Source organism: Ustilago hordei (genome assembly GCF_900519145.1).
Source record: "Ustilago hordei strain Uho2 genome assembly, contig: UHO2_contig_15, whole genome shotgun sequence".
In the NCBI taxonomy this organism is placed as follows: domain Eukaryota; kingdom Fungi; phylum Basidiomycota; class Ustilaginomycetes; order Ustilaginales; family Ustilaginaceae; genus Ustilago; species Ustilago hordei.
Window position 1 is genome coordinate 346350 of NW_024545281.1, and position 25253 is coordinate 371602.

The window sequence follows — 25253 nt, forward strand, 5'->3', positions numbered from 1 at the left end:
CGCATCAGCATTCCGCACCTTCATTCCGGCCCTTCCGCAATGAACCGGAAGAAGGCGCTTGCACTGTTGCTGCTGATGCTCAACATTGTGATTTGAAGCTGAGTCCTTGTTGGCATGGGAAAAAGAAAAGAAAAAGCGTCGCGTGATGACAGAACGAGATTGTGCTCTCCATTTCATTTTCATTTCTCTCTCAGTCCCCTCTGAGCTTTCTGCGGCACTTGCGCCTAGATTCGGCCAAGCCGATCCATACCTCGTCTTCTCTGATCACTGGGCGGACGTCTACGTGTCTGTGTGTCTGTGCGCGCCTCTTCAAGCTTTGTTCTGTTCGGCACTTGCCGCTCATTCACAGTCACAATCAAGTTTATGCAATGTAATCGTGTAATACTTTGTATTGCAAGATGGCTATTCGTGGTTGTGGCGCTAGGAAATGCTTTTGGCTAGGAGATAAGCGTGAGGACGAAGGATTGCATTGTGCTCGGCGGCGGTGCACCTATCCATGTCGTTTTGGCATATCAAGAAGTGGGCTCCTGATAAAGTCTTTGAGCGCTTCGTCCATCCAATCCGCTCGTGGCTGCTTGATACCGGGGCTGCCATCGTCGCTATCCGTATCCGACTCTAGACCATAGTCAGATACGTATCTGCCACCATGCGACGAGACGGATGAGCAGAGTGAACGAGGGCGACCATTTGAGATCGGAAGGGTCGGTTCGTGTTCCTGGCCTTTTGACGTGCGTTTGTCTTTGCATCTAGTCGGGTGGCGTCGGCGACTGGAACAGAAATGACCGTCACGGTGAAGACCGATGCCGAAGCTGATGGAGGTGGTAGCCAATGCCATGGCGAGAGCGCTGGTCATGCTGTAAGCGATTGACTTGTCGAGCGACTGCGAAGCATAGATCACTAGCGTAGCCAGCTGCGAGACTGCGCCGAGACAGACTACAAAGCCACTGATGCTGGGCATGCTGTTCAACAAGCTCAACGTCAAGCTCCCTTTCCGGCTTCCACCTTTGCGAAGGATCGATGCTGCCTTATCCCGATTCCGCCCAGATTTCCGATCTTGGGACCCAAAGAGAAGGCCAACTACGGCCACCAAGACGCCATAAAGTTCGAGAAATAGGCCTCCGAAGCTTATCGCTATGCACAGGTTGCTGTTCTTGTTGTCCAACAGACGCCAGAGTATCGTCTGCGTCGCTGCTAGCAGCATACCGAGTGCTGCCCACACGATCAAGCTGCCCTTTGGCGACGATGCCATCCCGCGTTGGACAACCTGTACCGACGCCGATCTAGTCAGCTTCTGTTGACATTCGGAACCATTACAGCACCCAGGCCTACTATAATTAGGCTCATTCTGTCGACCGGCCTCTATTTCCGTTGCACCGCCACCAATCTTCGCCCCGAAGCTGCGATCCATCGACGGTCCAGCTTCCCGCGCACCCGATTCGTTTCTTGCAGCCATCGACAAAGCCTGATACCCAGGAGGAGGGATATAGAAGCCTGGTCCGTACTGCACCTTTCCACTCTTGCTTGCCGATGCTCTCAGTGGGTCCGCGCAGCCACTCACTGGTGTGCTCCGCGCAGTAGCTTTCCAAGACGCCCTTCTTGACCCATCAACTTGACTGTACTTGATATGCACGTCCGGCGAAGGCAGCAAGCCCAACGAAGAGTATGGCAGACTGTGCAAGGTGAAGGGATCTGAGGACGAGCGTGATGCAGTCGGCGAGGAAGTAGCATGCATTGGGACGATTGTGGTTGCTGGACTTGATGCAGCTGAGCGGGGTGGTGGTGATAAGGCTGCTGAGGAACGCGATGCCTTCATCGGCGCTGTGCCAGGACCGGTTCTCGATGAGGACATCGAAGCAGCTAGTTGGTTTTCGGCGTTGCAAATTGCAGTCGTCATGCTAGATAGTTTGACGAATACTGCCGATGACCAACACGGAAAGGCAGAAGATGATGGTAAGACAACCAGCGAGAACGTCTTCTCTTGCCTGGGATGAGCCTGTCGATAGGTCGAGCTAAGAACAGGAGCGATCCATACCAGAGAATGAAAGATCCTAGTCAGACATAGGTTCATCAGGATTCGATTCGTCCATCGAGAAAGGAAGACCTAGCTTCGCGCTCGGACCTCCCGCCCCTCCAAACGCCTAAAACGTCACACAGCTGATAGGAGCTTGGCACGAGGGTCGAGGGTGGGCTGGACATACTAAGTATGCATGAGACAGAACAATGCGTGGGCTCGACATGAGACGGGCTGCATTTACCGTGGTGAAGCAAGACCGGCGGGATAGGGTTTCGGGTTGAGAGAAAAGACAGGAGTTGCGGGCTGCAGTGAATTAATTCGCCAATGCAAGTTCTATGTTGGCTCCTCTTCTTTCCCATCGTCTTGAGTCAGCATCGGACCGCACAGCTTCTTTCGAGGCTGTCGCATCTGATCAGCATGGCTACGGCGAGTCAATGAGATGGGTCATGAAGGCTGGAATCGAATTCCGAAAGGGAAGTGGCGCGAAGCAAGTCTGGCACCTATGTAACCTCATACGCGTGGCGTGTTTTTGACAGCTCCAATCTCACGCCTGGGCACTCTCTCGTGCGAATACATGCCGCACGAGAATGTACAATCAACATCTTCTCGCGCGATACATGTCACACACAAAGTTCGATAGCTATCTTTGCTCTGTAGGGAAGCTACTTCCGCCGCTCACACTGTTCAATCACACCAATCACACACACATATATACACACACACAAGCTGTACTGTTTAGACGTGAAAAGTCTGTTCCATCCCATTTCGGATCAAAGGCACAGGATACAAAGGGACAAAGGGGTTTGTACGTCCCGAGAGAAGGTGTGTGATGATCAAGAAGACATCTGTTCCAGAGCCTCATTACTCCCACCGCTACCGTAAGCATTTCTATAGAATCCGCCCCTCTGATATGCCTGATCCTGCGACTGCGATTGTTCTTGTTGCTGCTGCTGTTGCTGCGGATAGTACTGTTGCTGACCGCCAAATCCAGTTGCGGAAGGTTGTGTCCTCAACATCTGACCTCCCGGTTGTGGAGAAGTTGGCTGATATCCATACCCCCCACCGCCGTTTCCAGCCGCCGGAGAAACATAACCCAACTGCTTCTGCGGCGTGTTGGCATGACTACTCGTCGGTCTCCTCTCCGTTGGGGAATGCCCGAAATGATGATGTCCACTATTCGGCACTGCACCAGCGCTCCAAGGTCCAGAATCACCCGTTGGACTGCGGGAGAGATCGTCCCCGTTACTACCCGCATACTGCCTCCTTTGCTGCTGCTGAGCCTGTTGCTGCGCAAATGCCATCTCCCGTTGCTGCACCTGCCTCATGGTTGTAGGAGGATGAACATCCGGTCTGTGTCTATTCTGCAGTTCTCCCGAATGCAATGGTCCGCCACTACCATTCCTACCCATCCCCACCCCACCCTTGGCATACCTTTGCCTCGCGTACTTCTCGCACTTCTTCAGTATATCCCTAGAGGTAAGATCTGCACTAGCATTCATCAGATCCTTATCCTGCAATACCGCCTCCAACTCATCCGGCACTTTCCAAATCTCATCCTGATGTTCTAGAAGGTAGCTTACCGCTCTGTTCGCCAAAAACGTCTCGTCCTTCGTAGGATCACTTCCCTTGCTATACAAGATGTTCGGACAAATCACCGTTGCCAGATTCGGCAAGTCCATCTTACTTCCCGTTTCCTCATCAATGTGCGAGAAACTGGCGACCCATTTCAAGAACGCGAATAGAACCTCCATCGTATCCCTATGTCCCTTCGGCAGGAGGATCGTCACCATGTGCAAAATCCTATGCCTCTCGGCCTCAGACTCCAACTTCTGAGACATGACGAACAACTTGTGCAACTTGAACGTCATCAGTGGATCCGGTAACTCCCTAAGGAACTTCTTCAACAGTGCTGCAAGTTGGACCGGATTATCATCCAGAAGATTCACCGAAGAACTATCCCGATCCAATGCCTCGCTGAGCTCTTTAAGCCTTCGAATATTTCCATTCTTTCTGAAAATTCCCTCGACACTTAAATCCATCTGCTTCATCGCACTAATCACGTCATCTATAAACGAAGGCACCCTCAAATGGGCTGCACTAGCACCCAAGGTTGAATCCGCTCCATTCCTCTCCACTAGAATTTCCAATGGGATCCCAAAAACACCCTTTTTCTTAATCTCCTTCTTATCTTTGCCGCCCTTGAAGATTTTACCCCAGAAAGTGTTCTTTCTGGTCTCGATGAACTCGATCAGATCGTCCAAGTTGACATGATCCCTCAGCGCTGATTGCTGGAGATACATCACTGCCATGTGCTTAACAATGAACAACTCCAACGCCGACAGCTCCGAGATGCATCGTGTTCCCTCACTCGGTAAAAGTCTGTGCTGTTCTCGTGCTTGCTCAGCTTCGAGCATGTGCGGTATATCAGCAAGGGTGATTCCATCTTCAGAGCGGGTATCCCGTTGCAATTCGTCACCGGAAGGTTGTCGCATAGGTCCATCTTCGCGGATCTTGACATCGGTGTTGTGACGTGCAAATGCAGGTCGAATGGGAACGATCGAGCCAGGTTCCAAATTTGATGGGGATCCAGAACGGCCCAAGCTGAGCTGAGCATCTTGCTGGATCTGTGGCATCCCTGGTGGACCGGGCAACGCGAAGGGCAAATGTTGTTGAACGGGCTGGAACACTTGCTGCTTCTGTGCTGGTTGCTGTTGGAAATTCTGCGGCAACTGCGGTTGACCTGGCCTTCTCGAGGGGGAGGGCTCGCGTGAAGATCCATCTTCTCGCTGGAAGAGCGGGCTGGCTTCTCTGGGCGAAGAAGAGGGACTTGCTTGACGTGGAGAATGACGGCTGTCCGTCTGCAAACCAGAGTCCGAGGGTGAGGGCCTTTGAGTGTCCGACGTCTGCGTTTGTCGACCAGATGGACTGCCGACAACGGTCGAGATACGGGGCACTTTGGCTTTGGTCGAGAGCTTTCGGTTGAGGTTGACCGATTTCATGCGCTTGATGTCTTGCGAGTCACGGTAGGCTTCGTGCATCGACACTTCCTCGTCTCCCTCCACTGCTGCAGCGGTGGCATCACCAGTCGACGGTCCCGCTTCCCCAATCTGACGAGAGGCCGAGACAGGCGGACTAGGTGGAACAACCCCACGTTTCCGCAACAGCGCAAAGAGACGATTCAGCGCAACACGCAAGAGGAAAGCGTACTGCTCTAGCCTCGTCACCAACTGGAATCCGGTGCGTAGCGTCAAGCCACCAGCACAGTTCGGACAGAAACAAGCATGCGTCCAAGACCCAGAAGAAAACATCGAACGCTGTCCATTCTGCAACCCAGCACCAGCCACAGCAGCATCCGTCTGTCTTCGCTTCGTCTCGAGACCAAACTGAGACGCCGGCAATGGATCCGGTGCACCAGGTACAGGATCAGGCTGCTTCTTCGTCGAAGCACCCTCCCTCAACGCCGGCCGTTGACAAGTGTTGCACTTGAGACAGTTTGAATGCCATCTTAGATTCACCCCCATCCTGAGACACTCTTCCTCTACCGTCGACCCACAAGCAACACAAAGATCGGTAGCGGCTTCCCCGTTCTCGCTCGACCCGGAACTAGTCGACCTCGGCAGCGATCGGTAGCCGTACCATCTTCCATCCGGACCCACGGTGTTAGTGTTCGGCGCCTGTGTCCCCTGCTTGTCATCCGCTGTAATGCTTCCCAGCTTGGCCGAAAACGCCAGCTGACTCAAGAACCAATGCAGTGCCTCCTCGTTGCCATACTCCCTATCCAGCTTCAACGCACCAGTCAGCGCAATACGAATCAGAATCTTGAGATAGTGCGCCAAGCCAGTAACCAGCGAAAGCAGCTCTTGCGTAATGCCCATCCTCCTCGCCCCCGTCTCCTGCGTATGCGATAGCAGAGAGAAGAAGTTGACGATCTTTTTGCAGAGCATCCTTGCTTCGCGAATGTGCGAGATGCCCTTTGCATCTTCTTTGCGGAAGTTGGCTTCAAGATCGTCTATGGCGGAAAAGAGGATTTCGACATGCAAGATGAACTTTTCGGCCATCCTCACACCGCCAAGGTAGCGACCGCTGCTGACGTGCCTGAGCATCTCGGAGATACATGCTGCTGAACTCTCCTCAAAAGCGGAAAGAACGGTCCAGATGCGATACACGCGTTCCTCCATCTGCTTTTGCTTCTGCTTGAGACTAGACGGTGTTTCGGTAGCTTCGATCTCGGTGGCGTCCGGTGCGGGCTCTTCGCGAGAAGGAGCTGCTTGCCCTGGTGAAGACTCAACCGCTTCGCCCTGACTCGATTGGTTGAGCGCCGGGCTGTCTGCATTCGCATTGTCCGCCGCCACTTCGGCTAGTGGTGCAGCACCATCCTTCGGTGTCGAACCTGTTGGGCAGAGCTTGATGTTCCAGAACTTGTGAATCATATAACACTCTGGATGCCAGTGTTCGTCGGTATTGTTGCGGTTGATCTCGACGAACTGCTTGAGAATGGCAGTCTTGCAACCGGTGCACTTGATGGCGAAGCGTGTACTGTAATGGAAGTGGCAGAAGACGTTACTATCGTGCTCGTAGTAGCTATCTTGAGGACCAAAGACAGTGGGGCAGACGGAACAGGTAAAGTGCTCGACGTGGAACTTGCGGCCAAGAGCGGTGATGTAGCTGCCTCTTAGTGCACCACTGCACTTGGCACAGATGAGATCGAGTCGTCGGAAGTAGTCGGTCTCGCAGAGAGGGAAGAGACGGCCAGTGCCGGAAGAGTCGACCATGTCATCGGTAGCCGGGAAGAACTTGGCGGCTACGACCTTGTTGCAGTCATTGCAGCGGAAGCAGTCGAGATGGTAAACACTGCCGAGCGCTCTGACAAACTGACCGGTCATGACTTTGCCGCATGCTTGACAAGTCTGATCGCGCCGTCTTGAAGTGCCAGAAGAGCTGGTGCCAGTGTTAGAGGCCGATCGAGGTTGTGCTGGTCTCTGCTGCTGTACTACTTGGTTCTGCACGGGGGTTGGGGGAGGGGCGTCTGCAGGCGTGCTCGAAGGCGCAACGGCTGAGGCTGGCGCTGCATGGTCAGATGCACCCGTGCCGCTGATAGGATTGGAGGGCGCTTGGAGAGTGTGAGGAGAAGCAACACTAGACGAAGGCGCAGCTGGGCTGGCATAAGTTGCGTCGCTTCCATCGGACACCCTGGGCACGCCGGATGTATCCAGACGAGGCGTTGGGCGAGATGAACCGCGTGATGGAAGACTGGGTCTGGACTCGATGCTGTTGGAACGAAGCGAACCACCAGCCTCGAACTTTTCGCGTTCCTTTTCCCAGCTCCATCCTGGGTCGACGGCACGACTTTTGATTCTGTCCATGTCGGAACGGTTGCGCGAGCTGGTTGCATCGCCAGCAAGGCCGTTCGCAAAAGATGTGGATGGCCGTAATGCTTGAGGCGGTGCTGCACCGTCCTCAGATACGAGCTGAAGTGTATCCTGCACCTGTGCTGATGGTGCGTTGTAGATGCGTTGCTGCGAAGTGGAAGCCGTTGGCACTTGTGGGCGAGAAGGATTGAGGTTGATGCCTGCTGTAGCACGAGTGAGATCGTTGGTGTCCTCTGCTGGGTTGGAATAGTAAGAGCTGCTCCCTTCGGACTGACGGGTGTTGGAAAGCTGGGTGTGATGAAGTGGTTGTTGCTGCTGCTGCGGCTTTGATGTAGACCTCACTGCAGAGCCGGTGTACTGTAGGTCCGACATGATGGGGGTAAGGGATGATGTAGATGAAAGCAAAGCAAGGCGTTTCGACTACAAAGCAGATGATCGATTACGCTGTCGGTTGCAGGTGATCAGCAATGCAGAACAAGGTCTATGTGACGATGTGATGTAGGGTGAAGGCGGGCGAGAATCGGGAGTGGATGCACATATAGATCGTTGCGAAGAAGACGGCAAAGGCGAACTGCGTGCGTTGAGGCGAACACCGAGAGGACGGCAAGGATGACCGAGTAGTCGATGGTCGATGCGCACACGAGCAGATCGACGAATGCTAGCTCGACGTCGCAGTTGACGGCGGTGCGTGTGTAGATTAGTCGAGGCTGCTTCACGAATTGTGACGTTTGTGCAATTGATGTTTGTGTTTGTCTAGCTGAAGAGCAGCATTCCCAGGAGTACGACAATCGGATGCGGTATTCGAAGAGAAAGCTACCCTGCCGTGCTTAAGAGGTCTCCTTCGAGGTGCGGTGATATTGGTGTCGTACGATGCGTGGACCAGCGTTATTTACTTCTAGAGCGACAGCTGATACTGGAAGTGTCGGAGCATATACAGAGCAGATTGCGAGATAATAGGGTAGCAAAAGTGAAAGTGGTGCGTGCGTATAGGTATTGATGATGATGATGACGGCACGGAAGTGGGGTGGAGTGGAAGAGAAAGGGTGAGAGCTAGCGATCAGGAGTGAGAGAGTGAAGAAGGAGCTGGGCGGATCCGCGATTGAATGCAAAAGAAAATTGAGAGTGCGAGCGTGCGCGGAAAAGAGAGCGTCTCAAACCGACTTGAATCTAAGCGACGACAGTTAGAGTCGCGGTGTCAGAGAGAGAGAGAGAGAGAGAATGTGTGTGTGTGTGTGTGTGTTTTGCGCGGCAGAAACAGAACTGAATGAAAACAAAATAATAAAAACAAGGGAGCACAGAGCGCAGTATTTGAAAAAAGGGGTCAAAGAGCGCTAATTTGTCAATACTCTGTTTGACTCTGTGTTGTGTTGTTGTTGTGCTGTGCTGTGCTGTGGGTCACACACTTGCTTTCTGAATTGGCGGTCACAAAGTTGATCCAGTGAGCGCGCCTTCTCTTCTTTATTTTCTTTTTGTATTTTCACCCCTGATTTTGGAGAACAGAAGAGGGCATCTCACCACACACACACACACGCCCGCCAGAGAAGAGGCGCGCACGCGCACGCAGCTGCGAGACTGTCGATCCCTTTTTTTTTTTTTTTTTTTTTTTTTTTTTTTTTTTTTTTTTTTTTTCCCTGCGCGTCAGCAGCAACCCCACTTTCGCATTTCAAATGTTGGCTTCAAATTCTACCTCACATTTCAAATTTGACATTCCACCGCAGAGCATAGCATGGCAGAGCATTGCAGTGCAGCGCAGATTGCAACTTCTTGTCGGAGAGCGACCGTCGGGGAACACTGCTCGAGAAGACAGTTCGAAGAGACAAAAGGACCGTATTGTCTCAGAAGAGCACTCACATTGCAGCGGCAGGGCAGGTGTATCGATTTGAGCAGGTGTCCGAAATGTCAGGAACACAAGATATGAGCAATGGCAGCTCGGTCCATCGCACATCTCTCTTCTCGGCCTTGTGCCTTTACCCTGCTGACGCTCACAGAACTCGATCAAACACAAGAGCAGCTTTTGAGGAAAGGTACAAGGCCTCCCGCCATGAAAGTTTGAAATGAGACAAGCGAAAAAAAAAGAAAAAAAAAAAAAAAAAAAAAGAAAAAAACCAATTCCATGGTACCGGACTCGACTCGAATACTCATGTCGCCCGCCGTTTGCGAACTGTTTCCCCTTTCGGTCCCGGCGTTGCGGCTCGGCGCTGCTGTTCGGGACGAAGAACACGCACCCATTGCCGCCTTTTTGCCCCCCTGCCAAAGTTTCGCTGGTTCCCTTCCCTCCATCTCTGCAAGAGGTCGTTACTCCAGAGCAAGAATTTGCGTCAATCATGGCATGAGATCCGCCTTCTCGCTTGCTGCTCTCCTTCGCCATCGTCCACAAATAGCTTCATCACTAGCACTACCCAATGTAAGGCACCGGATCGCAGTGTGTGGCACGCAGTCCATAAGCCGTGACCGCTCCCCACACTCACTCACATCTTTGAGATCTCGGCTAAGAAAAAAAAAAAAAAAAAAAAAAAAAATGAAAAAATTGGGGGATCTGCTCGCTTGCCCCTCTCTCCCATTAGACCAATTTCTAATCGGCCCGATTGCCATTGTCATTGGCCGATCCACCCTCTCTCTTCTCTACCTTCACAGAGTCACGCATCATGCTCAACAAGTTCATATTTGTATTGCATCAAAGTGAAAAGCGGCTTGTTAGGCCCTTTCAACGTAATTTGAAGGAAACAAACCTTGACTACCGGTACGCTGATTGGTGCCGCTCCACCAATCATCGCTGATCTTATCATCTACGTTGATGATGGTATCACCTTCGACAAAGGAGAGTTCGTTGTCTTCGGACGCTTCGAAGTCGTACATTGCTGTACAGACCAAACCTTCTCCACCGGCAGCGGGGGGAGCAGGCGGGGCAGGTGGGGCTTCTTCTTCAGATGCGAGTGCTGCGGGTGGGGCAGGTGGGGCAGGTGGGGCGGGGGGAGGAGGTGGAGGTGGTACTGAATCTTCCTCTTCTTCCACCTCAGTAGCTGCTGCTGGTACGGGTGGCGCAGGAGGTGCAACAGGAGCTGCGTCATCCTCAATGATCTCGACGTAGGACGCAGGGAACAAACCCTCTTGACCCTTTTCGTCTACACCTGACCACCAACCTTCGTCGATCTGTTCAATGTTGGAAATGATAGCACCTTCGACGAGCGTGATTTCGTTGTCTTCGGCTGCTTCGTAGGGCCATGCTACCCGACCGCGCAGTCCTCCTCCTTCACTGGCGCTGGCACCAGTGCTGGACATGTGGGTCGATTCGAGCTGCTTGCTTGTCTCCTGCACTGGATCTGCGGCAGCAGGAACGGCGGGCGGTGCAGGAGGAGCAGGTGGTGCGCGTGGAGCTTCTTCTTCTTCCTTTTGCGCTTCTGGCTGTGCTGGTGGTGCGGGAGGAGCGGGAGGAGCAGCAGGTGCAGCACCGCCAGTACCGAAACTAGCCGTCCTCATACCAGAAGAAAGCTGCTTGACTCTCGCTTCCTCCTCCTCCTTCTCCTTACGAGCTGCTTCTTGACGCTGACTCCAAGTCAGCTTGCCACCAGAGGCAGCACGAGGTGTAGGAGCTGGTGCAGAGGTCGAGTTGCCTTCCTGCTGTTGGTTACCAAAGGGGAAGCGGTTGGCCATGTTGAGTTTGCCTGGCTTGCCGAGGTTGACGGGCTGATAGGCTGTACCGACTGGTTGGATGCGGTCATCTTCGACTGGTTTGGCGGGAGCTGCAGCAGTAGTGCTTGCCAATGAAGCATCTCCACGAGGTGAAGGAGTGATAGATGGAGAGCTGCTGGCCGCTGGTTTGGGTGCAGCGGGAGCAGTAGGAGCAACCGGAGCAGCAGGAGCAGCAGGAGCAGCAGGAGCAGCAGGAGTCGAGTCCAACGCAGGAGCATTGACTCTAGGAGCGCTAGGCATTTGCGGTGTTGGCGCAGCACCGGATCGAATCTGCTGCAACTCATCCTTCTTGGACGCATAGTTCGTCCCAACCGGCGCGATCGTATCCTTCGGAGCCGCCTTCTGCATCCCTCTGATATCAGGTGTTCCAATTGGCTTATAACTCGTACCCACCGACCCAATCGGTCCACCAGAATGCGTATTTGCCGCCTTCCCCGCAGCCGAATAGTTTGCACCTGACGACTCAGCAATCCTACGCATGATCAACTTCGGGTCCACATCCGCCTCCGATCTTGCATTGATGCTGACATGGTACGCCTTCAAGTACTGCCCTACCGCAGAGGAGTGTGTTGCAAAAAGACCTTTCCTGTTCTCGGGCACACCGTCACCGCACCAGTTGATCAGCGCAAATTTAGGTAGCTGCGTGTTGGGGTCCTTGATCCGAGCGAAAGCATACTGGATTCGACCATCGGAGAATTCTTCGTTGAGATCGTCGAGATCGCCGTTTTCGACGACTTGAACGCGGAGGTCGTTGGAACCTTTTTCGTAGGTTAGGACGAGATAATCTTTGGCTCCATCGAGCACTTTTTCGTAAGCGTCGCGAATGGCGCTCGACGATAAGTTGACGTTGAGCGACATGTTTGCGTGTGGTTTGGCGTTGGTGGTCAAATGGAAGGATAGGAAGGTGAGGGTGCGAAAAGGCCGGATGGATCGAGAGCGTCGAGCGTTTGTGTTGCGTTTGTGTTGCGTTTGTGTTGCGTTTGGGCCAGCTTGCGAATAACGGGCCGGTGAACAGGGGTCCGCAGCAAACAGGCACATTCTCCGCGTCATCCTTCACAGCTTTGCTTGCTCGTTGCGGAGTTCTTTTCTTTATTATTCCATGTGGGCAGTGCTGCGTGGCTGTGAGCTGTTCACACCTTGACAGCCAAAAGGCACGGTGCACCGTCGAGGCGTTTTTCTTTTTGCTCAAATTTCATTCAAAATGTGCGTTACAAGAGTGTAACATTGTCATGTGCTACTCCGAAGATGCCAACCCATGCCCCTAACCTCTCAAGACAGCATGGCGTTTGAACACGATCATCTGAGCTCCTGATTTGACTGGGCATCTTTCCATCTCGGAAAAGTCTTCCTCTTGATGCAGATCGACAGATGTTGCAAGCCGCCATACACAAACGCCCCCTCTTCAATGCCATCACAAGGTGATATATTGTCCTCGTACCTCTGGTTCCGACTGTAATTGTTGTTTGAAGGAGGTGAAATACGGCCGAATGCAGTCCCGTTCTGTACCTTTCTTTTTGGCAAAGTAGTGTTGCTTTCTTGTTGCTTTCTGGCTGCTTCTCTGTGTGTTGTGTGTATGAATTTCACGCATTTATTTTATCGATCGTTATCATACGGCAGAAAGTTGGCCAATCAACACAGCGTTGGAGCCACTTCTTTTCTTGTTCTGCCCAGGGATCAGATCTTTCTTCACCTTCCTTCCTCCCACACCTTTCCTCCCTTCCCCTCCATCATCACCTTCACCCATCGAAGATACTCAAAATGGTCGGAACTCTCGTCCTCACCCGTCACGGCCAATCCGAATGGAACAAGCTCAACCTTTTCACCGGTTGGAAAGATCCCGCCCTCACCGAACTCGGTCGTGAAGAAGCCCTTTCCGGTGCCAAAAAGATCGCCGCAGCCGGCGTCAAATTCGATGTCGCCTTCACTTCCGCACTCCAGCGGGCCCAGACCACCCTCGGTATCCAACTCAAAGAGATCGGTCAAGAGGATATCCCTATCCACAAGGACCAAGCTCTTAACGAGCGCGATTACGGAGAGTTGAGTGGTCTCAACAAAGACGACGCCCGAAAGAAATGGGGCGAGGACCAAGTTCACATCTGGAGAAGGAGCTACGATGTTCCCCCTCCCGGTGGAGAGAGCTTGAAGTTGACCGCGGAGAGAGTTTGGCCTTACTACCACAAGGAGATTCTGCCGTTGGTTAAGGAGGGTAAGAATGTGATTGTTGCTGCTCACGGTAACTCGTTGAGGGCTATGATTAAAGATATTGAGGGTATTAGCGATGATGACATTGGTAAGTACACAGATCCAATCACAAGTGAGAAGGTGTTGATTGTGGATGGAAGTACTGACTCTGGTTTTCTTTTGGCGTGGGTGTTCAACAGTCGGCCTCGAGCTCGCAACCGGTGTCCCTATCCTTTACAAGCTCGACCAGGACGGAAAGATTGTCTCGAAGGAGATTCTTCAGGGATAAATTTACCCAACCTGTTTGTCTTGCCTGCCTAGATGCTGCTTCAATGCAGTAGGACTCGGCTTCTATGCTCGAATATACGCTTCAATTGAATAAAGTTCAAGTTCAAGATTCCAATGACAAACATCGATTGTGATGAACTGGTGGACAGATTGTGGATCGAGGCGCAGGAGAGATGAGGAGAGAGGAGTGGTCTCTTATCCGAGAATGGCGCCTCGCTGCGAAGGTCGTGGGAAGACTATTTAAACACTGGAGATTGGAAAGCAAAGTGACATCTTCCAAGCTCAGACGGTGCCCACAATAAGATGCCATTAGTCTAGCCAAAGGTCGAACTTTAAAGGCCGAGGGACGGAGTTCATGAGCTCAACAAACAACACAGACAATGGATGAATCCATAGTGAAACCGTTCTTTCAGCGTACCAATGTGAGAGACCTAAGGAAACAATCAAAACCGAGACCAAAAAGTGTTCCATCCATAACCCAAACCCCGCTTTTATGCTACATCACCATTCCTCCCCTTCTCCCCACCACCAGACGTGGGAGGAACAACACTACTTGCCTGTGTTTCAGCACTAACGTTTGTACTACGCCAAGTACTACTACTCGAACCACCATCCTTTGCCGTGCCGCCAACTTTTTGCATAAAGTTTGCTACCCTAGCCAGATCAACATCTGGACCATCACTTTCCATCGCTGTTAAGAGCTCGTCTAGCATTCCTTCGACTTTGTCTTGGGGAACGTTGGCGCAGATGGCTACTACTTGTTGACACTGCGATTCCTTCGTTGCTGCGTTCTGTTCCAGGGCAGTGATAGTGGAGGATAGGTCGGTGTTGAGTGAAGTGTAGAAAGAGAGTAGGAATCGAAGTCGTACGAGCTCCTCTGTTTGAGAATCGATCTCAGTGGAGATGAGGAGAGAGGAAGTGAAAGCGTCTGGGCTGATGCTTGGGGTGGCTTTAACGTCTTCATCCACCTCCATATCGTCCGCTGTCTTATTGGAGGAAGATTCGGAGATGAGAGTTTCGATTCTACTCTCCGCCTCATTCTCTTCGAGACCTAGTTGTGAAACGATGGCCCGACGAAGATTTTGTATTCGCTGCTTAGCCTCGTCTTTCTCAGCCAGCTTAGCCTGGGCAGCGGAAACAGTCTTCCTTCTCGAAGCCAAATCTCTCGTCGCAGCCTGCAAATGACTCTGAACCGTGATAATCGCGTCCTGCTTCTCCTTAATCTCCCTCTCGAAAGTCGACTGAAGATCATCGAGAGTAGTGGTGAGTTGATCTCGAACATCGCTACTTTTCATTACTGGTACCTGAGCTGGTCGGGTGAGAGCAGAGATGATATCGGATGGATTCTGACTCGCCAGATCCGCAGCGGTGAGCGGAGGAAGGGAAGAAATCGTGCTAGCCCCAGCCACCGATCCTCCATCAGCTTGCGAATCACCAGCACCCGACTCAATCCCCCAATCTGAAGGTCTAATCCCCAACGCATTGGGCAAATCCTTCCTAGCCCCTACATCCAACAACATCCTTACCATACTCGCATTCCCCAACCTAGCAACAATCCCTAGCGCAGTCTCTCCATCTTCATCCTGTGCGTCAATCAATCCTTTGTACTTACTACTCTTCTCCCCGCTAATGTGCTCCAGCACACATGCCAAGTAGTACCGCGCGGAGGCAGCACGACCTTTAAGCGCAGCTACTAGGGCAATGTGGTGTAGCACAGTCCGCTTTTTGAAGTCTCTCGTGTTCAACGAAGGCGCCAAAAGGTGGAGGAGGGTGGGGAAGGAAGAAGCGTCGTAGGAGTTGGTGACTAGGACTGAACGGTGCAAAGCTGTTTCACCGGCGTGATTACCGGCGTGGACGTTGGCTCCACCTTGCCAAGGAGGACGAGCGACAAGGGTGCGGACGAGTTTTAGACGGCACAAGGCAGAAGCCCAGTGGAGAGCTGTGTGACCGTGGTCGTCGGTGACGAGATCTACGGTGGCTTTGGGACCGTCGGAGGTGGAGGAGGCGCCGAGACCGCCCAGGCTGGCTTTCTGGCGGAGTTCAGAGACGAGGTTGTCGAGTTTGGTGACATAGGCATCTTCGTCCTCGACATTAGCTTCTGCATTTGTGGATGCGGATTTGGATGCGGCAGCGTTGGGTGAGGCGGTGGTGCCATCAGACACGCCTTGCAAAACGCTGTCATCAGCAAAGAGGCTGACGAGGTGATCACGCATACGCTTCTCGCCTTCATCGTAGGGCTTGGGAGGGAGAGCACGATCGGCGTAGCGCGGAACAGTACCGTCACGACCGGCAGCATCGGGAGGGCCAACAGCCATACGATGACCACGAGGTGCAGAAGCAGCTCGCAACGATCCACCTGCAGGGCCAAGAGCGTTGAGATCTTTGACAGGCGATGGGCCCAACAGGAGTCCCGACTCTCGCTGCGGGCTTGTAAGACGCGATCGTTTAGCAGCGGAAGCACCGTCCTGCTCAGACTCGCCAGCAGAGCGCTTGTCGCCAATGGCAGTAGGGTTGGCTGCAGCGGAACTCTCAGCTCCCACCGAAGAGGAGGAAGGAAGAGGAACACCCTTGGGCGTGTATCCGTACATGTTGTAGCTTCTCAGCGCCTCCTGCTCAGCCTGGCTAGAACCAGGAGGAATAGCCTGAGGACCCGAAGCTACACCACCATCAGCAAAGCTTGCCAACAGCCCACTAGCCCCAGGAGGCATAAAGAGCGCAGGGGACATCTCCCTCTGCTGAGCATCCTTGGGCGGACGCAAAGACAAAAACCTAGGCTGCTGACTCGGCCCACCAACACTGGAGGGAGCAGGCGAGTAGTTCTTACTCGGTGTCGCGCCCCTGCCATCATTGATCGCAGACGCAGACGAGTTGCGTGCCGACGAAGCTGGCTTCTTCCTCTGATACAGCTTCGGGATCTGATCAGCCGTAGCTGGGTCGAACTCCAGAATGGGCTGCAAGAGATGCGAAACGTTGTACTCGGCCGCAACCTCTTGGGCGCGCTGCAACGGGATCCAAGTACCCTGGAACTTGCCGTATCCACCTTGAATTTTTTCGTGTTCGCCAGTGAGAATACTCTTTTCGAGGATCTTTGTTCGACGAGTCTTTTCGATACCAGCGATCTTGAGGATCTGGGTCGCGTTGAGCCAGCCATCGCCTCGTCGACGCATGACGGCGATTCCACGGACGGTGATCTCGTAGACGGGAACATTGGAGTAGGTGGCGAGGTAGACGGTGGGGACATTTCCAACTGGATTTTGGAGAGCGGCGTTGGCTTGGGCAGGGGTCATGTTCTTAAGCTGTGCAGGGGTCAATGGGCCGGCTTGAGCAGGAGTAGAGGCGCCATTGGTTGGGGCAGCGGAATGGCCCATGACCCGTTGAAGGGTTTCCGAGGCGGCAGAAGCGCCTGACGTAGCGGTGGTCGTCATGGCGCCGGAAGAAAGGCTGGCAGGAAGCAGGCCTGCACGCTGGAGAGCAGAAGTAGTAAAGCCGAGGCTGGTGTTGGAGGAGGAAGAGAGAGAGGAACGCTTGAGTGGGTCAACAGTGTTGACGCTATCGACCAGCGAACTCGGCGCGACCTCCTGCACGGGCTGCAGTGAGTTGCCGGAAAGCAAGCTGGAGTCGGCAGTAGAGTAGGAAAGGGGCAAAGAGCTCGATGGATGCGTGTGTGTCAGAGGAGCTGTCGATACCGAGACGTTGATAGGGTTCAGAGGCATATGACTGGAGGAAGGGCAGCTGGGATGAAGGGGCGGAGTGATGAGAAGCTAGCCAAAGTGGGGTAGCAGGTGTCGGTTGGAAAGGATGTTCAAGCTACTCTTCCATATGGGCGAGATGCTGAGACGTAGGGCTATAGAACGAAGAAGAAGCCGACCAATGATACTTGAAAAAGGCTACACGAGGGTAACCAAACGAGGAGGATGAGAGGGTGATAATGGTGGTAGGCGTATATGTGACAAGAGACAGAATCGGCCTTCGTAGAGCTACTTTGCCTTTGCCTGGTGATGATGATGACGATGACGAGGAAGAAAGAAGAAGAGCGTAAGGATGATGGAATGGAAAGTGTTGGACTGATTGAGCTTCCCTCTTGCCTTTGCGTTGCCGGCGTTGCGGAAAAGGTGCCAAGTCTGGCTGTGGTCCTGTGCCTCGATTTGGCGACGCGAATGCCAGAAAGTCACACAAATCAAATCACTCAGAACTATTACAAATTTGAATTCACTCAATCCCAGTCGCGTTTCTTCCCAATTGTGCCCCCGCCCCCCTGCTTTACACCTTCAAACCACAGCAGACTTGCTTCGCAAACAACTGGAAAGAAAGCCTCAGCATACCACTCTAGCAGCAGGTATCCTGTGTTAAAAGAGGCAAAGCAAAGAGGCCAAGCTGTTTCGAGAACGAGGGACGATTTTTTCTTTCTTCTTGGTGTTACTCGTCACAAGCAGCTGCTCGGCTAGGGCTAACACACACACTCGAAAGAGGCATAGACGGGCAGAGAGAGACGCGCGCGCGCTCCCTTTCCCTTTCGCTGGTTTAAAGTGCAACCGCGTCGCGCCAGCAGAGAGCGCGTCGCGCCTCTCAAGCACAGAAAAGGTCAGCAGAATTGGTTGCGCTGCAAATCTCACGTCTGGCTCGATCGATCAACTGCAGCCCTTGCATCGCCATCAGTGTCGGATGCTACAGTAGCCCATGCATCCAAGGAAGGAAACCTCGCTTCGATTGCTTTACACATATGTCATTGAACAGACTTAAAATGCGATACAAACAAAGAGCGACAGACAAAATCCAGATCGGGGAGCACGAGGCCCACCCTTAGTATCCACCACCGTATCCACCACCGTAGCCACCATATCCATTATGAGGATACCCTTGCTGCTGCTGTTGAGGCTGCTGTCCGAATCCCATCCCCATCCCCATCCCCGTAAACTGAGGCATAACACCACCAGGTTGGAATCCAGTGGGCTGCGGTCGCAACGCATCGTACTTGTCGCTCGACTGAGGTGCCGCATTCGGATCTTTCGCAAATGCACCCGTCTTCATCTGCTGGAAGATATTCGATGCGTTGAACTTGTCCTTCTCCTCCTGTGCTGCTTGTTGCTGGTACACCTGCTGCTGTGAACCCATCCCAAACCCGGTCTGTTGCGCTGCCATCTGCTGTGGGTTCTGTCCAAAGTTGTTCAAGCCCGTCTGCTGGGGTTGCATACCCGGGAATCCAGTTTGCTGGTTATTCATCTGACCTCCCGCAAAAGGCGAGGAACCGTTCATTCCGCCAATGCCATTGTTCAAGCCAGTCATCTGAGGTTGCATACCCAAACCCATGCCACCCATTCCGTTGCTGTAGCCCGTCATCTGAGGCTGCATACCCTGCATACCTTGCATGCCCCATCCAGCCTGTTGCGGCTGCATCCCCTGCATACCCGTCATCTGCATCCCCATCATCCCTGTTTGTTGAGCACCCAACTTGGTCGGCACAAACTGACCTGTACCCTGAGTCGGAACAAGCGGTTGCAAGAGACTTTGGTTGGCTGGCACAGGCGCAAAGGGTCCACGGGGCGCGTTCGGGTTGTATGCCTGGTTCTGTCCCAAGAACGAAGATCCAGGCGAAGGGCTGGCTCCCGGCCGCTCGCTTGCACTGGGAGGCTTCATCGCTGCCAGCTTCTCGAACAACGCCGAGTTCGGGTCAGCAGGCGCAGGAGAGGCTGCGACTGCTGGTGCTGGCGAAGGAGCAGCAGCCGGAGGTGGCGTGGGAGCTGGCGGTGCCGGCGATGCTACATTGGGACGAGCAGGCGTTGCTGGCTTGGTACTGGGAGGTCGTGGTGTCCATGCATCATCATCGAAGCCGTTGGCAAGCGAAGAGCCGGTGCGTTTGGGTGCAGCAGCTGGGCTCGCTGTGGTCGTTCGCGCAGGTGGCGAAGTGGTTCGTGCCAACGACTCGGAAGCAGCAGCCAACGAAGCAGCATCCACATTATTGCTGCCCGTTGTTTTGGGGGTCGGTCTGCCCCGTCGAGTGTTGTTCTTGAGCGTTCCATCCGGACCCGAGAACAGCTGAGGCGGAGCAGGGCTCACCGAGTCACCACGACGTGCCGATTGCTCTTGCTCTTGCAGCTTGCGCGCCAGCTCCTCGTCCGCCTTAATCTGTCGCTCCAGGTCAGCTGCCGTGTTGGCATTGACACGACCTGACTGACGAGAAGACGAAGAGGAAGCAGTATGCGTCTTGTCGCGACGGTATTTCTTGTCAATGAACTTGGTCACACGGATGATATCGCCTTCACGCAGACCGATGCTACGCAGCGTGGGAGGATCCAGGTCCGGCAGCACGGTCTCGTCGATCTTGTCTCGCTCGAACGAGCTTGCATAGCGTGTGCATTCGTCCACATCCACACCAGCGGCAAGGAAGAATTCGAACCAGTCCACATTACGCTTGGGACCGGACTTGGACTGCTCTCGACGACGCTGTTCTCGCTCCTTCTCCTTGCGGCGTTCGCGTTCACGTTCACGCTCCTCTCGCGACATGGATGTACCAGAAGAAGGCACCTGCGATCGGCTGCTTGACTGACGTTCTCGTTCCCGTCGACGCGAAGCAGAAGAGGCAGCAGCAATCTCCTGGTCCGTCGGATTGAGCTTCTTGCCCGTGATGTCCTCGAGGAAAGCGATATCCCGATCCGACATCTTTTCGACCGCCACCTCAATGACGACTCCGTTCATCTTGTGCAGACGGATCTTGCCCTGATTGAATCCAAGGAACTCGGCCTCAACCTTGAACTGGCCGGTCCGATCAGTCCACATACGGGTGTTGTTAGGCGAAGGCTTGGAACGACTGCCTCCATCCTTGGGTCGTTCGGGTGCACTACGCCCTGTTGGGATCGAGACGTCCTTAGCGGCGCGTGTGACTTCGGTGGTGCTGGGACGTTGTGTGAGCTTGGGTGGGGCAGGTGCAGGTTGAGCCTTGAGTGCATCTCGTCGAGTTCTCTCCTTCTCGCGCTCATCCGTTTCTCTCTGTCGACGTGCGGTAGCCTCAGCAGCTTCACGTTGACGCTCGGCTTCAGCGACAGCAGCAGCTTCGTCCTCCTCTTGACGGATTCGCTTTTCTTCCTCTTGCTGTGCGGCAAGAGCGGCAGCGGATGCACTTGCAGATGAAGCACCAGCCTCCGAGGCAGCGGCGTCTGATGCTTCGACGTAGCTTGCAGGCACGACACCCTCCTGGCCAGCATCATTCCTGACTTTCCACCAGTCGTCATTCTCCTTCTCGAGGATGATGAGATGCTCATTTTCGGCGACGGTAAGCTCGTCATCACCCTGGGCCTCAAAGTCGTACATAGCAATGCCATGCTCGACTGTCTCTTCCGGCTCGGCTGCTGCTGCGGCCTCCTGTTGTGATTGAAAGGAGACGGTTTTGCGGATAGGCGGTGGCAGGACGGCGCCGGCAGTGCGTGAAGGAGGAGGCAGTGTGGAAGCGGCGGCAGGAGGTGCAGGCGGGGCAGGCGGTGGAGGAGGTGGCAGTGGAACGCCAGCGGTAGCCACAGCAGGGGCAGCAGGAGGTGCAGCGGGAGAAGCTGGTGGGGCGGCAGCTGCGGTGAGTGCATTGGCTTTGCTCGCCTCGATCTTGCGGACGATTTCGTTGGCAGCGTCTTTGGAGCCGCAGTGGAAGTCGAGGTTGGATTCGGACATACCCGCATCAGGCGAGAGTTGAAGGTGGAGCGTCTTGCCCTTTTCGAGCGAGTGGCTGGCGATGTGAAGAACGCTGATCTTTTGGACGGGAGTCTTGTCGCTTTCGGAGGCAAAGAAGAGGGAGGCGTTGCCGATACCGAGGGTGCCCTTCTTCTTCTTTTTCTTGGTGTCGAGAGCCGAGACAGGCCACATCTTGATCTCGTCACCCTTACCGAGGTGGGCTGTTTGTGGGAGTTGAATCTGTGGGATGGCTGCACCGGAGCCAGTGACATCCGCATCGTCGTCGTCGTCGTCCTCCTCCTCCTCGTCTTCTGCAGCGCCATATTGGTCCTCAGTGACGGGCGCAGTACCTGTATCGACGGCCTCTGCTTCATCGACGTAATTGGCAGGCACATAGCCTAGTCTGCCCTCACCACCGCTGAGAGGATCGTTGCCCTGCTTTTTGACAAGCAGCCAGACGCCATCAGACTCGTAAACACGTAGCAATTCGTCTTCGGCCATAGAGAGCTCGTCCTCGGTCTGTGCTTCATAGTCGTAGAGAGCTCGGCTAAGGCGAATGGGTTCGGCTTCTTCAACGTAGTTGGCAGGCACGAGACCGACGGTGCCCTCGTCAGGGTCGTCTTGGATGGGAGTGCCATCCTCGTTGAGACGACGAAGCTTGGCTTTCCACCATTCTGAATCGTCGGATTCGAGAATGTAGAGGTAGTCGTCTTCGGAGAGGTTGAGCTCGTCTTCGGCCTGTGCTACGTAGTCGTAGAGAGCCTTGCAGAGGGCAACGTAAGCCATGGTGGGCGCCAGCAGCAACCGGGTTGCTACGTGATGAGATGCCTGTTTAGGGCTTGCTTCAATGGGCTAGAGAAGAGAAAGCTTCGTACCGGTCGATGCCGGTGAGATATTACAATAGGCAGCTAGTGTCTAGCTAGATGCGAGAGCTCGTAGCAAGAACCGCTCAACTTTAATAGCACGTAAAGTGTGTGCACCGATGGAGAGGAGTGGTAGGTGGATGATGATGATGATGATGATGACGAGCAGGATAGGAAGGCAAGAATCGGCAATGCTGATGGAGAAGCGCTCGGCTGTGAGAATGACAACGCGAAAGAGGGAGGTCAGAGAGAGACAGGCAGGCAAGCGAATTGATCAAAGTGGGCAGGCAGCCAATAGGGTGAGAGGTGCTGTGCCAGGATGGAAAAGGCAGTGTGGAGAAAATCAAAGAGGGGCAAGTAAACTGAGATGTGTGTGCGTGTTGCTGCAGCCGCGAGACTGTTCAAAACGGCGAAACGGAGCTGCTTTCCGATCTCAGCGGCCAGACTGTGGATCGACTCTCTTTCCCTTGCTCAACTAAAACGCACGATGACACCTTTCCTTAGACCCTCTTCGGTCAATCGTCTAGAAGGGAAGATCTTACCTCCATTACATCTATTCGGTGTGTTAGCCAGCGGTCAGTGTTTGCAACCGTTCCTCTGCTTTTGGGACAATTCATACGGCCGAATTCGATTAAATGCAATGAGGGTGTTAGACCTTCTTTGCTCTTGAAACGCGTTCGAGCGGAAATTTGGAATTTCAGAGTCTTTCCGATCTCTCTCAAATCGGGCACAAAGCGAAATTGCTGTAAGGCGCGGCTTTTCGGAACCGTCTTGGGCAGCGTTTGTATGCGATTCAGGCCGACAAGTTCCATTTAGTCAGTTCTCGTCGCGATCAGCAACTCAACCACATCAACTCTCATCTCTACTCAACACCACCACACTTCTTGAACCTATCCTTCTTCGAGAAACATCGTCACAGTCGGTATCTCGCTCAGTCCCTTCCACCACCTTGCAACAACGCCAGAGCTGCACGCTCAAACCAACTACCTTTGCCTCGACAAACAGAACAGCCTTATTGACATTCACTCCAACCTTCGACCTTGTTCAACCGTCTTTCTTTTCATTGTGCTCTTATTGCAGATGCCCGTCGGATCCATCCCCGCTATCACCGGAAAGTTGCGTAAGCGACTCATTCTTGACCTTACCGTCGCTCTTGGCGGTGGCACTGCCCTTGGTTACGGCTACTGGTGTGTACTTGCCCCATTATTCTACCAATCACAAGGGTTTGATAGGTTCCCCCCGATGCTTTTGCTGTGCTGACATGCTCAAATTTCGCTTCCTGTCACATATTTTGTTGGATTGACAGGTACGGTGTCCACATCCCCTCGGTTTCCCGACGAGACACCTTCTACGCTAAGCTCCAGTCCGAGCGCACCGAGTAAATCTTCTCTGACCATTTCACCCGCATTGAACAACACTGGCTCACGTACACTACCTAGCTTGGTCACACACAGCTTGTTGACTTCAATGCAATCTACATAAACATTCTTGAAACTCCATTTCTGGCTCGCTGGTTTTGTGTAAGGAAATCATTACCTACTTCTACTGCTTGCTTGCTTGCTTGCTTGCTTGCTTGCTTCCGCTTCCAAACCCCCGCCGACAACAGCTGTATGTGTACTTTGGACTGACTGCATCTCATCGCAGTGCAGAAACTGACGAGGTCCTACTCGATTGGGAACGACGCAGCAAGCATGATGTGTGGAGGGTATCTGGTAGGCTGCATTAATGGAACATGGACAAGATACAATTACATTGGAACACAACATGCAAGAGTCGCTGGAGCAAAGACGTCGACAAAGTCGGGACAATTCCTGAGGTGTTGAGATGATGAATTGGCCAGAACAACTCAAAGCGTCATCAGCAATGAGCGGCGAGCTTTTTGCTGAGTCTTGAGACCGAGTCGCATCTTGCTGTCTTCCAGCCACCTACTGCTCAGCAGCTAGTTCAGCCTGCAAAGCTGCAATCTTTGCACTTTTTTTTTGCCTTCTTCTGAGCTTTCCTCCTCCTCTTTTCCGCCTTATCCTCCTCCGCATCTCCATTTGGAGCTTCTGCCTCATCTGCTGTTCTGGCTTTTGCCTTCTTCTTATTCGCCTTTTCCTCCGCTCTCCTTTTCTCCATCACATCTCTCATCTCCGCTTCCTCTTCCGCACTCGGATTGATCGTTACCACATCCCCGCCTACCTCTGCTTGTTTTCCTTTTGCAAGCCCCCCCGCGTTGAACTGCTTGCCGCACACCGGACAAGGTCTGTACTCCTCTTCCTTCCCATCATTCCCTTTCGACGCAGCCACTGTAGCTTTGAGTCCAGTAGCACTCATAGCACAACCACAGCTTGCGATGTATACAAACTTCTGCTTTCCGTCCATCTGCTTCCTTGAAAGAGGACACATGAATGGGTATACTGAACCTTCGCTCGTGGGTGAAGAAGGTGATGGTGGACGGTAAAGGTTGTTCGGGGTGAGTTTGAGTTCAACTATATCTCGTAAGCCCCTAATGTGCGGGGTTGGATCCGGTGCTGATGGCGAGGATGAGGAGATTGCGTGATGGGAAAGAAGATGTTGTACCACCGCATCTTTGTTGTATAGCTTTCCCAAGGGGTCGGATGCAACAGGTGGTGTGAGGGGCTGGCGGGAGAGAGTGCAAACTGTGTACAGAGATTGTCGTAGAAGTTCAGGGTCGACTTTTTCGGAGGAGGGTTTGGTTCGGACGAGTTCGTCTCGTTTGGCTATTGAGCCTCCGTCATTACCCTACGTCGATACACAAAACGAGGTTTAAGGGTCAGTAATGAAGTTCTCTCGAAGGAACGGTGTCATGAGGCTTGCATCACCTACCATCTTGACCTATGCTCGCGGTCTGGGATTGCGACAGGGGGGTTGAAGTGATTGCCGTGCCTCGTGGAGGAGAAGATGTCGATGTGGAAGGAGAGAAAGCTTGATGGTTGTTGAGGCCGGAAGATGGAAAGTGGTGTCGAAAAGGTTCAGGGTCTGACAGAAGGCCGACACGTGACCTGCGCATTGGCAAGAAAGAAGCGCGAAAGAGTGAGTGGAGAAGATGGTGCATTTCGCCCTTCATCGACGCATCCAATTTCTCTTTCTCCTTTCCTCTAGACTCTTTGTCTCGTTTACCACCTTTCATCCTTGCCGCACGTTGGCAGCACCTCTTCAGCTGATAAGGAGCTACCAGCTGACCCGGCT

General features: G+C 53.4%; 7 protein-coding genes across 7 annotated transcripts; 1 reads left to right on the plus strand and 6 right to left on the minus strand.

Moving 5' to 3' along the window:
• Positions 1-490: 490 nt before the first annotated feature.
• UHO2_05785 (uncharacterized protein) lies at positions 491-1894 on the minus strand (the record flags this gene model as incomplete). The annotated part of the gene is made up of 1 exon (XM_041558684.1): positions 491-1894. One exon carries the CDS (start codon positions 1892-1894, stop codon positions 491-493), a length of 1404 nt encoding a protein of 467 aa, XP_041414618.1.
• Positions 1895-2847: 953 nt separating this feature from the next.
• UHO2_05786 (uncharacterized protein) lies at positions 2848-7755 on the minus strand (the record flags this gene model as incomplete). The annotated part of the gene is made up of 1 exon (XM_041558685.1): positions 2848-7755. One exon carries the CDS (start codon positions 7753-7755, stop codon positions 2848-2850), a length of 4908 nt encoding a protein of 1635 aa, XP_041414619.1.
• A 2322-nt stretch (positions 7756-10077) lies between these two features.
• On the minus strand, positions 10078-11931 carry UHO2_05787 (uncharacterized protein; the record flags this gene model as incomplete). The annotated part of the gene is made up of 1 exon (XM_041558686.1): positions 10078-11931. The coding sequence occupies one exon, from the start codon at positions 11929-11931 to the stop codon at positions 10078-10080; it is 1854 nt and encodes a 617-aa protein (XP_041414620.1).
• Positions 11932-12831: 900 nt separating this feature from the next.
• On the plus strand, positions 12832-13543 carry UHO2_05788 (putative 2,3-bisphosphoglycerate-dependent phosphoglycerate mutase; the record flags this gene model as incomplete). Its single annotated transcript, XM_041558687.1, has 2 exons — positions 12832-13363; positions 13455-13543. The coding sequence occupies 2 exons, from the start codon at positions 12832-12834 to the stop codon at positions 13541-13543; spliced, it is 621 nt and encodes a 206-aa protein (XP_041414621.1).
• Positions 13544-14033: 490 nt separating this feature from the next.
• On the minus strand, positions 14034-17255 carry UHO2_05789 (uncharacterized protein; the record flags this gene model as incomplete). Its single annotated transcript, XM_041558688.1, has 1 exon — positions 14034-17255. One exon carries the CDS (start codon positions 17253-17255, stop codon positions 14034-14036), a length of 3222 nt encoding a protein of 1073 aa, XP_041414622.1.
• Positions 17256-18342: 1087 nt separating this feature from the next.
• On the minus strand, positions 18343-21984 carry UHO2_05790 (uncharacterized protein; the record flags this gene model as incomplete). The annotated part of the gene is made up of 1 exon (XM_041558689.1): positions 18343-21984. The coding sequence occupies one exon, from the start codon at positions 21982-21984 to the stop codon at positions 18343-18345; it is 3642 nt and encodes a 1213-aa protein (XP_041414623.1).
• A 2021-nt stretch (positions 21985-24005) lies between these two features.
• UHO2_05791 (uncharacterized protein) lies at positions 24006-25194 on the minus strand (the record flags this gene model as incomplete). Its single annotated transcript, XM_041558690.1, has 2 exons — positions 24006-24806; positions 25060-25194. The coding sequence occupies 2 exons, from the start codon at positions 25192-25194 to the stop codon at positions 24006-24008; spliced, it is 936 nt and encodes a 311-aa protein (XP_041414624.1).
• Positions 25195-25253: the final 59 nt, after the last annotated feature.